This window comes from Cannabis sativa, chromosome 2 (assembly GCF_029168945.1).
Source record: "Cannabis sativa cultivar Pink pepper isolate KNU-18-1 chromosome 2, ASM2916894v1, whole genome shotgun sequence".
NCBI classification, from domain to species: Eukaryota; Viridiplantae; Streptophyta; class Magnoliopsida; order Rosales; family Cannabaceae; genus Cannabis; species Cannabis sativa.
In genome coordinates, this window is record NC_083602.1 from 20,450,281 (window position 1) to 20,461,888 (window position 11,608).

The following is an 11,608-nucleotide window of genomic DNA, read 5'->3' on the forward strand; positions in this document are numbered from 1 at the left end:
TTAATCTTCAATGTGTTTTCAGCTAGTTTGGCTCAAGTTTCAACACCATCGACATCAAGTAAGGAATGCAACCGTAAAATTAAATGTTAAATCTTGAGCCCGAGTCCAATTTGTCAATAAAGCTTGAGCCAAATTACACAAAGCAATTTTAGAAGCCAAATTTCCTATAATTTTAATTTGCTGTAATCGAAGTTTAATTCTTTACACAGATACCGTTACAATTGTCATAGGGATATTTTAGTTATTTTAAAAAGAAGCAAAATTTTGATTGGTCAATGAAATAATATTATATATTATTAAATAATATTATATATTATTTTTCCAGCTCCACCTTGGTTTTATAATAAAACTAGTTATATTATTATAGATTTTTGAGTGAAGTGGTTCTGGTTTTTCTTTACCGTTCCGACTAAACACTACGGCTATGAACCTTTCTTTCCCTTCTTACATCATTTTCATTTCATTTTTCTAGGGCTAAATCCGCTCTTCCAAGCTCAATCTCGATCCCAATCCCAATTTCATAGCGCATTGCTATCTCTCTCTCTGTCCGCGCTCTTCAGCTCCCTTTTCATAGCTTTCACACTCTAGGGTTCTACAGCGTCTTCCCCGAATTTCTTTGGTAATTTGCTTCATATTTGTGGAATATTTAATTTGTATGATGAATAATTTCATTCGTAGTTTAATCGGGTGAAGTTGTAGAATCTGTTTTGGGCGATTGGGTGTGTGAGCTTGTGTGGTTTTCGTACATGTCTTTTTTTTTTGGATTTGTTTTCCTTACATGGATAAAAAGTGCTTTTTCTTTGTTTGGATTCATAGTTATCGTTTCTGTTGCAGGTTTTTGTTCTTGTGGAAACCAGTGGAAGATTGCATAATGGTCATACGCTGGTGATAGCTTTTACAAGTGCAATTTTTCTCGGCAAAATTATTTGTCTGAAAAATTATCCTGTATACAGCCTATAGAAATAATTGATTTTTTCTTTTCCTCTTTTCTGAAAAGTGGAACAGTTTATAGTAATTCCTTTAGCCCATACGTATACAAATTCCATAGAATAATAATAATAAAAAAAAATGGCAGAACCTGATCTAACAAAGAAAGTGGCCGATAGATATTTGAAGCGTGAGATTCTTGGTGAGGGTACTTATGGTGTCGTCTACAAAGCCATCGATACCAAGGTAATTTTAACAACATCTCTATATTGGCCTTCTTATTATTATTTTTTAAATCTATTTGCTGAATAATTTGAGGATTCGAGGTATTGCTTATTGGATTTTGTTTAAGTTTGGGGTTGCAATATCTGGGTCGTGTCTGGTGTGAAAGATCTTGCTCTTTTGGGTTTTGGGGGGCTTTTGTAGAGGTGCTTTTAGTAGTTCTTACGTTCCTAGGTAACTAAATGGCAGAATAAATATAACTCTATTAATGTCATCTTGCAACTCTTATATAGCTTTTGGTGATTGTTGTTGCATAGCTTGGTAGTGTTTACAAATTAAATCTTGGTTTGGTTACTTTGCAGACAGGACAAACAGTGGCAATTAAGAAAATTCGTTTGGGAAAGCAAAAGGAAGGTGTAAATGTTACAGCACTTAGAGAAATTAAACTGCTAAAAGAGCTCAAAGATCCTAACATAATTGAGTTAATTGACGCATTCCCCCATAAAGGAAACTTGCATCTTGTGTTTGAATTTATGGAGACAGATCTTGAAGCTGTTATTCGAGACCGAAACATATTTCTTTCACCCGGTGACATAAAATCTTACCTTCAAATGACATTAAAAGGGCTGGCTGTTTGTCATAAGAAATGGGTCTTGCACAGGTACTAGAATTGTCTTCAGAAGCTCATTTGAGATCACAATCACATGCTTGCTATAATTTCTGAAATGTCTGTATGTGTTCCTTTCAGGGATATGAAGCCCAACAACCTATTAATAGGACCTAATGGACAGCTTAAACTGGCAGATTTTGGTTTAGCACGAATATTTGGGAGCCCAGATCGCAGATTCACGCACCAGGTATTCTTCTCTTACACATGGTAGCCTTTTTTAGTGTCCAAAAATAACTATTTTAATTTAGATGCCTTTTGAAGTGTCCAAGAATAACTATTTTTACTTAGACGCCTTTGCAATATAATTATTGGGTAATTAACATTGAGTGAACTATGCTTTTGTTGGTTACTATTTTAGCACATTATTTTCATCATGAAGTTTAGTTTATGAAGACTTTCAAGAGTATAACTTTCCAGTGTTGATTTTGGGGTTTCATACACTAATTAGAAGTACTTTGATTCATTTTATTTTCGATTGTGAGTGTAATCATCCAATGAAGTATTTTTGTGGATCATGTGAAGTTTACCTGGAGGTCTTGTGAGTTTATAAATGGCTGGTATTCAGATATTGTATGCATTTGTTCTGATTGCATCATTACTTGTTGATGGTATCATGTTAAAGTACTTAATGTGTTGTTGTTATTGTTTATACATTAAAGTCTGAAAATTTGTGTTTAAGGTTTTTTTTTTTTTTTTTGAAAAAGAGAACGAGGCCACTTGTCTTAGACTCCCCCGATATATTATTAAGAACCTCCCTTTTGGCGGAGGAAAACTGTGGTAAACAAAAAATACGATGTGTCACAAAAACCATAAAACACAGTATAAAACAGAACACAAAAATCGACAGAAAACAAAAACTAATACATCAATGAATTCCATTCTCGACATAGGTCTAGGAAAGAGAGTTCCTCAAAGGGTTTAGACCTATAAACCCAAGTCGCTGTCCAAAGTCTGATTCTTCCCATAAAATCTCTACTGAGCTTTCCTTGCCTTTGAAAATTCTCTTGTTCCTTTCCAGCCAAACTGCCCACAGTAACGCCAATATGGAAGTCCTTCATAATTTAGTTATTTCCTTCCCACCAGCCAGCTTGTGTGTTAGGACTTGCGCTACATGAGCCAGCTTGTGCTTAATGCTTTGATAAATGTATAGTTTATACACCAAAAGACCCATGAGCATAGGAATCACTTTCATTTTTGGTAAATGTATGTTTTGATAAATTTGTGTTCAATGTGGTGTTATTGTTTTATGTATTTGATGCTTAGAAAAATTATATCCGAATTTCATTTTTATGACAGTGTAGGTTGTTAGTAGGCATTCCACCATATTTTATAAATTCTGACTAATATATGATGTCGAAAACAGAGTTCAAAATAATTATTTCTACCCATATAAAAAGAATAAGCATGTGTACAACAAACTTTTTGAATCCTATTTTTGGTACCATTATTATTCTGAATTTTTTGAAAACGTGTAGAATGCCTATTATAACTATAATGTACTTCTTCATATAAACAAAACCGAGTTATGCTTTCTCTAGGTGCCAAAAAGAAAAACTACCCCCTACGGTAGGGGCAAAAGTGATGCCTACTTATGAATTTTCATATATATATATAAATAAATAAATATAGGAGGCACTATAGTAGGGGTGTCATTTTTCCCCTATATGTCTATATTTTTGGCATTTGAAGAGATTATAACTTAATTTTTTCATATCACAGTCTACATTATAGTTATAGAGTAGTAGGCATCCATCCGTTTTCAAAAATTTTGAAGAGTTCAAAATATTCAATTGCACGCGTATAAAGAAAATAAGTATGCATGCAATTGAATGTCTGAGCCTTGTTATCGGCATTGTAGAATATTTTAAATTTTTCGAAAACAGATGGAATGTCTACTATAACAACAATGTACTCAGTCATATAAAAAAGAACATTGCTATGAGGCTCCCGTAGTGCCTAGAACTACGATGAAGTGTCTGTCACCTTATAATTGGTTAACGGTTTTCTATAATATTTATTAAAATAAAATAATTGGGACTCGATATTAAGTTGCACCAATCGCAATATTACACCTCACAAGAGTGCTAGGCACCATGAGTGCCCTTTAACATTTTTTAAATTTCAGTTTAAATTTTTTTCTCTACTAAAATGGAGATATCCCTAAACATGCAAAAGAAAAAAATAAAAATAAAATAGTGATGTCCCTACTGATAAAGACAAAAGTGGCATCTTCTACCGTAGAATTTTCCTATAAATATGTATGATTTATGCTCCCCTATGTTTATATTCCTATTTCAATTGTAGCTCTTCATTCTTATTATTCTGTACATTTGTCTTCACATCTATTTCTATAACCTTACAGTCGATAAAAATCTCTGTTCATTTACTTTCTGGGATAAATAAAAAAACAATTCCAGGTTGACATCACTTTTTCTCTTATCTAATGTTGATGAAATGACCAATTTGGTAATTATACGTGACATATCTCTTTCAAAATATGAGCTCAATCAACTTGAACTTTAAAGTGGTCATAGTTTTCTTTAACACTGTAATTTGCACTTTACAGTTACTTTTGATGTACATCTTAGTTAAAAACTCATTATGTTTATGCTAGGTCTTTGCTCGATGGTATAGAGCACCTGAGTTGTTGTTTGGCACCAAGCAATATGGTTCAGGAGTGGATGTTTGGGCAGCAGCTTGCATTTTTGCTGAACTCCTTCTACGTCGACCTTTTCTGCAGGTGAATTATTGAAGACATGCTAATTCTTCCTGTGTCGTGATCTGATTTTGTTTTTTAGCAAAAATAAATAAATAAAAATGATCTGATTTTGTCATAAATACTCTGTTTCTGTTTCTTTTTCCATTTGCCTGCATGAATATACAAATATACATATCTTAGGAAATTATACTTATCTATTTACTTCATCCTCTACACATATTGCTTTCCGGTTTGCCTTTTTGCTTTGCGTGCCAGAGCTTAGTATGTCACAGCTGATTGCTTTAACAATTTTTGTAGCAAACTTTTCCCATTGGTGATACTTTTTATATGCTATAGGGATCTAGTGATATTGATCAGTTAGGGAAAATCTTTGCTGCTTTTGGAACTCCAACATCTTCTCAGTGGCCTGACATGATCTTCCTGCCTGATTACGTGGAATATCAATATGTTCCTGCACCCCCTCTGCGCTCAATGTTTCCTATGGCTAGTGATGATGCTCTTGATTTATTATCAAAGATGTTTACCTATGATCCAAAATCTAGAATATCTGTGCAGCAAGCGTTGGACCACAGGTATTTTGACTTTGTTTTCTTTTGTTTTGGTGACACAAAGCTTTCTTTCATTTCCTTACTGGTATTTGTTTCTTGTAGGTACTTTACCTCTGCACCTTTGCCTACAGTTCCTAACAAGCTCCCTAGACCTGCTCCTAAGCGGGAGTCTAAGAATTCAGATTTTGATCCAAATGATGGTCCAACTGTATTGTCACCTCCAAGAAAATCAAGGAGAGTGACTGCACAGCCAGAGGGTTTTGAAGGAGGTGAAATCAGACAACCAGCAGGGGAAAATACAAGTAGGAATGAGCATGTGCCTATGTCAGTAGATTTTTCAATATTTGCTGCAAAACCCCCAAATAGACCTACCATTAACAGGTAACACTTATGTTTCTCAGTTCCTTTTAATAGTTTTAAGTTTTAACCTCTGTAACCTTAATTGCTAAAGCACGTAACAATCAGCTTGGAAAAAAAAACCTATTTTGCTGGTATATGTTTAGATGGACAGGTTCCATTTCTCTCCTAGTAAGAGTTCATCAACATCACTAATTTCGTGCTGGCTGATTTTTAGGGTTAGCTGCATTATCTGCTTTCCTTGAATGAAATGCCCTTTGTTTATTTTGAGATTATGCTTTGTTTGGCTGTAGAACAATTATTCAGGACTAAACAATTACATCATCTTGAATCTGCAGTTAAGGGCAGGAGTGAAATAATAAATGAGATTTTCATGACAACTTAGCATTGCAATTGTGTCTTTTATATTTGTCTTAAAAATGCCTATTCTTAATAATTAATCAATCGCAATCACAAATGTGTGACCGAAACATACAGCTATGGTATGTTACAGCCACACATTTGTGAATGTGACTACTGTTTTTGGATTTCATGGTCAATTCCTCTTTTATTAAATAATACGTTTTGTTTCCTGCTGATATTGATCATATAATTCTTCAATCTGAGACGGAAAAATAATTCTTTATGGACTTTTTTCATTCTTTCATCCGTTCATTCTGCTGTGACATTTTCTTGTTTATTTAATATGAAATTCACAATTTATCGTTCAAAGTTCTACAATGTACTGTACATTTGTGAAAAGGTGTATCTAAATATGTTGCAACTAGTTAACGAAGGAGAAATAAATATTTCTACATTTATAGTAATATGTAGGCCAGAGTTTCATTTCAATTATGACAAATAGAGCTTGTCTTAATTACTTTTTAAATGCTTTAATTTGAAACGACGATGCCTATGTGGTATGCTGCTTTTGAATATATGGAAAGTTTTGAAGTCTCTATTTAAGTTTCCTACTTAGCAAAATTATAAATAAAATAAAAATAATACATTCACGTGTTGTGACTGTCAATAATACATATATATAAAATTTTTGGGAAAAAAGTTGTAGATCTTAGATTTTCAATGGTCAGTGTTTATTGGTAAGGAAAGATTATTGACAGCCGCTTTGTTTGGGTTGTTATTGTAAACCAGTGTTCGAAATGTGTTCCTCTTTCATCCTAAATTAGGCGAAAAAGGTGTATTTTAGTGACGCTGTCCTTGCTAAATTTAAGATGGAAAATATGCTAATGCTTTTTCTACACGTTAAGTTTAATTAGCGTAAATGCTTTGTTACTCATTAAGTTGAAGATAGAAGAGCATGTTAACGCTTGTTTTGGATGGCTTGACTTTTTGATAAGCAAATGTTTAATATTAATTCTGTTTTTCTTATTTTGGTTTCTATTGGGCAGTGCTGATAGAACACATCTGAAGAGGAAACTAGATCTTGAATTCCAACACCCTGAAGAATCTATGCGCTGAAAATGTTTGTTATATGTTTTAAGGATATAACATTGTTGGTTCACATTACCGAGGTATGCATCAATTACTTCAAATTATGTTGCTACCTCCTATGACACCATGTAGTATATAGGCACTTATTGGCTATTTTACTTGATCGTAGAACGATGACAATATCAGTGAAGTGCTGAAGAGCAATAATAGGATATATGATTTTGTGGGCTGAAAACTGATGGTGATTTTATTATTTTTTTTTCAAAAAAAGGAAAGAGAAAAAAAAAGAAAGAAGATTTGAAGCAGATTAAATAAAAAATGATGATGAGCACAGAGAATTCGTACCATAGCTCAGTCAAGATCCAAAATTTGGAAGTTTTCTTCTTCCCTTTTTATTTACGAATTGTAACTATTTCTTGTGAGACTGGTACTAATAGTCGAGTGCCCACTACGGAGCTGACTAGTGTAGCTGTCTGAGTATAGATTAAGACCTACTTCTATTAGGTCCATTAGAGACATTGTCTATGGCTCTATTTTGACTGCTTTTGTGTGTTAATTGTGTAGTCTTCCAATGGAGGGACTGGATTTTGTATCTAATTTTCTTTAAGGACGATAAATTTGTAATCTTCAATGATTTGATTATTATAACATATGTAGTTCCTTGGAGGAATTTTAATTTGGAAATTAGTTATGTATGCCCTAATGTTCAAGTGAAACAATGTCTCAGAACTTTAATTATGAGCCTTGTTCTACCAAGAAGCTCTACATTGTTCATTGTTCTAAGAGACATAATAGATTTATGCATTGTAAAGTGTGTTGGTATAATACTGTATTGTTCTGATAGCCATAAACAGTTTTATGCATTTTGAAGTGTGTTGGTTGAATATACCATACCAAGACCTTCAAGCCCCCCTCCTTTTTTTTTTTTTTTTTTTTTTTTTGTTTAAGAACATAACAATGCTCCTCGTTGGATGACAAGGAAATGAAAACGAGAAACAACTCCAGACTCCCAGTTCAATGTAACAATGGGTACGTAATTTAACATGCATACAAAAATGATAAAAAAAAACTCATTATTATTATTTTATAAGGAATGGATTTTCCATTTATGTTTAAATGGAATTGTAATATTAAAATGCAACTAGATGAGGGAAATGAAAATTGTTCTTTTATTTTTCTTTTCATTCTATTTCATTGCCCTCAAACCAAACACACCCTTAGAGATAAAGGTTAATGCACCACCAAATACTAATTGGCAAAATTGGATGTGTAACCTAGATTTTGAGAGTTATGTTATGTATCTCACTAACTTAACCTTAGTGACCAAATCGCTCCCTTTGAGTCTTTGATCATGATCATGGCGTGCTGAGAAATTGTTTCAATTAACATAAATACAGCTTTCTTAGTCCCTGCCTCATCAAGAAAACTATTATTATTTTTTTTTTTGAATAATTAACATTTTTTGTCCCTGAACTTTAGATACTTCTTGATCATGCTCCTAAAAATATACGATTTGTTAAAAATTCTCCTTTAAATATAAGAGTAATTTGTGGCAAAAATACTTAAATTTTATCCTAAGTAGCAAATAAATACCTAAGTCGTATTTTTAGTGGTAAAAATATCTTCTGTCACTAGTGTGGAACTTCCGTAGGTACCTCTCCGTTTTCATCTTGTAATGTGCCAGATGACATGCCATGTCATTAAAATAAATGTCACAACACTCCCACCACTTAAAACTAACTCCTGCCACATTATACATCTTAAAACTTATAATAATACCCTAAAATTAATTAAACCCTCTTAAAATCAAAATAAAAACACTTGCAAAACAAAACAAAAATAAATAAATAAATATGTTATATAACTTAAACCTAAAAAGCTTGAGGCAAAACTTTTCCACCATTGTTGAAAGCTCGGAGGTGACATAGGACAGTGGTTATGCGATTGTAAATCACCATTGAAAGTTGCGATTCGCATCTCTAGGTCGATGAAGAATTTCAATAGAAGGTTCAAATGCTGTCAAATCCATAAGGTTTGTTTTTTTTTTTTCCCGATAATTGTGGCAACTCGATGGGTTTTTTCTTATGGTTAAAATCTTTTTTTTTTTTTTTTTTTTTTAAATCTGGTTTTCTTTTTTTTTAGTTTTTATTATAAGCTTTCCCCCTCTTATTTTGGATCTTGATTGTTTGGATCCACCTCAAGGGTTAGTTGTGTTATTATGAATTGAAGAAGGTTAAGAAGTGTACTATTAAGATTTAGTGTATGAATGACTGACAGTTTTTTTTTTTTTGTTAAAGAGCTATTGCATGAATTGTGTTTAATTTAATTTAGTATAATACAAATGAGTATAATCATAATATTGTACATTAATATTAATTCATACCATACAATTAATCAAAAGATACAACCCTTAACCATACAATTAATCAAAAGATACAACTCTTAAGTTTGCATCATCAGATACAAAGTTCATCAAAAGACATTAACTTGTTTCCTATAGAATAAAGACATTGAAATCCTTATCCAAATACATAACAATTTTAGATACTAAGTTTCTGAAAAGACCTAATACTTGTATTTTTTAAACAAAATACATAACATAATTTAATGGCATCAAAAAGATGGATATAAAATGACATCAAGTCCACCAAATTGCCATAGAATTAGATAGATATATAACATAACATAGTTAATGTTCATATGATGAATTGGCATAAAGTTCACTAAATTTTAACAAAATGCTTGAAACATGAATCCCTAACTTGGCATTAGCTGAGACCTTAGCATCATTATCCCTTTGTCTTTGCTTCATCAATATTTCCTTTCTTTTCTTGGTTGTATCAATTGGGTTGGCAGATGGTGGTCTCCCCCTTTTCTTTTGCTGAGCAGACTGTAAAAGTAAATAATTAATTAGTAATATATTAAACCAAACACCAATTGACTAGAAGTGTTGATGTATTACTTAGTTTTACATTTCTAAGCATAATTACTGTAACACCCTAATCTATAGGGACGTCACGTGTGTGATTTTATAAACTAGTTTAATACCAATAGTAATTATTAAAAATCGTGATAATATTAAAAACTTAACTAAAATAAAATACTAAAAACAGACATTATAATGGCATAAAAAGCGTGTTCCAGGGATCCCTGTTATAAAATTTTTTCCAAGAAACTATATACGATGATACCTCAAAAATATAAAATCAAAATACACAATAGATACAGCCCAAAATAAGTCTTGGCAACCCAACATGCAGGCTGGCGAGGTCAATATGTATATTGCTGGAGAAGACTGTCACTTCATGGTTGATCCAACTTTTCTTTGTCTTGACATGGACCACATAGCATCCGTGAGTTACAAAGACTCGGCAAGAAAAGTAATAATAATAATCATATAGTTTATTATTCGAATATTATCATTTATACACAATCATAATCAAAACATTACGCATTGTTCATAAAATGAAATCTAGATCACAACTGGAATCTTCCATGAATAGGTATCAATATACAGATATTTGGTGATATAAAATTATTCTACCAATAATAGGAATTATATTCATTTAAAAATATAAATCATATATATGTTACTTCATAAAGTAACCATCTTCATTACATCACATTGCCTAATCAGGCAAGTCGATGCTTTAATCTGATAATCCTGTATTGTGTTGCCTAATCAGGCAAGCCCGTGCCATAGCCTGGCCCCGTATGCTGCACAACTACATCACCTAATCAGGTGAGCCCGTGCCAAAAACTTACACCCATATATTATATAATTGCATCATCTAATCAGGTGAGCCCATGCCACAACTTGGCACTAATATATTGCATCAGATAATCAGACAAGCTCATACTTATACCCAGTACTTATCATATGTCACTGACGCCCGTATCTACACGTCGCTAGGAGTAATCGCCTAATCTGACGAGCCCGTACCTACGCCCGATACTTATCATATGTCACTGACGTCAGTATCTACACGTCGCCAGGAGGAAACCCTACAAAGGTTTCATTCTATGCCATAACTTGACAATTTTTGTATCACTGACGCTGTATCTACATGTCGCTAGGAGTAATCGCCTCATCAGACGAGCTCGTACCTACGCCCGGTACTTATCATATGTCACTGACGCCCGTATCTACACGTCGCCAGGAGGAAACCCTACAACGGTTTCATTCTATGCCATAACCCGACAATTTTTATATAACTGACGCCGTATCTACATGTCGCCAGGAGTAATCGCATCACTTAATTAGGTGAGCCCATACCTATGCTCAGTACTCATCATATATCACTGATGCCCATACTTACGCCTAATACGTCGCCAGAAAAATTTCATCACCTAATCAGGTGAGCCCGTACCTACGCTCGGTACTCATCATATATCACCGACTCTCGTACTTACACCCAGTACGTCGCCAAGATAATTGCATCACCTAATCAGGTGAGCCCATATATAACATGCATAATAACATCACATTATCGATACTCAATTAATTAATCTTTTCATTATATAACAATATTAATTATATCTCAATATTAATCAATTCATTGCAATAATAATTGTATTACATACAACGTACTATGCAGTACAATATAATTTTCTTACCTTTAATCCAAGTTCATACATTTCGGCCAACCCAAGTGGAGAACTATCCTCGATGATCTCAGACCTATGCACAACAATGATAAACCACAGTGTTTATCCCAAAACACTACTTAATAT

At 33.1% G+C, this 11,608-nt stretch overlaps 1 protein-coding gene across 3 annotated transcripts; it reads left to right on the forward strand.

Annotated features, from left to right (window-relative positions):
• Nucleotides 1–333: 333 nt before the first annotated feature.
• On the forward strand, nucleotides 334–7,558 carry LOC115719456 (cyclin-dependent kinase D-3). Of its 3 annotated transcripts, none has more exons than XR_004012165.2 (9): nucleotides 334–619; nucleotides 835–1,173; nucleotides 1,512–1,810; nucleotides 1,898–2,006; nucleotides 4,434–4,559; nucleotides 4,875–5,110; nucleotides 5,189–5,467; nucleotides 6,832–6,954; nucleotides 7,044–7,558. XR_004012165.2 is itself a non-coding variant. In XM_030648517.2 (8 exons), exons 2-8 carry the CDS (start codon nucleotides 1,069–1,071, stop codon nucleotides 6,899–6,901), a joined length of 1,224 nt encoding a protein of 407 aa, XP_030504377.1. In that variant the 5' UTR covers nucleotides 334–619; nucleotides 835–1,068; the 3' UTR covers nucleotides 6,902–7,558. The 3 variants fall into 3 exon arrangements, 1 of the variants encoding a protein (XP_030504377.1); XR_004012166.2 differs by having other exon boundaries at nucleotides 7,146–7,558; XM_030648517.2 differs by having other exon boundaries at nucleotides 6,832–7,558.
• The last annotated feature ends 4,050 nt before the right edge of the window (nucleotides 7,559–11,608 follow it).

Excerpts from the sequence above, each read along its gene's own strand:
- LOC115719456 (XM_030648517.2), top strand. The coding sequence starts at position 1,069 with ATGGCAGAACCTGATCTAACAAAGAAAGTGGCCGATAGATATTTGAAG. Across the intron at positions 1,174-1,511 it reads ACAAAGCCATCGATACCAAG|ACAGGACAAACAGTGGCAAT; the intron begins GTAATTTTAACA and ends GTTACTTTGCAG. Across the intron at positions 1,811-1,897 it reads AAGAAATGGGTCTTGCACAG|GGATATGAAGCCCAACAACC; the intron begins GTACTAGAATTG and ends TGTTCCTTTCAG.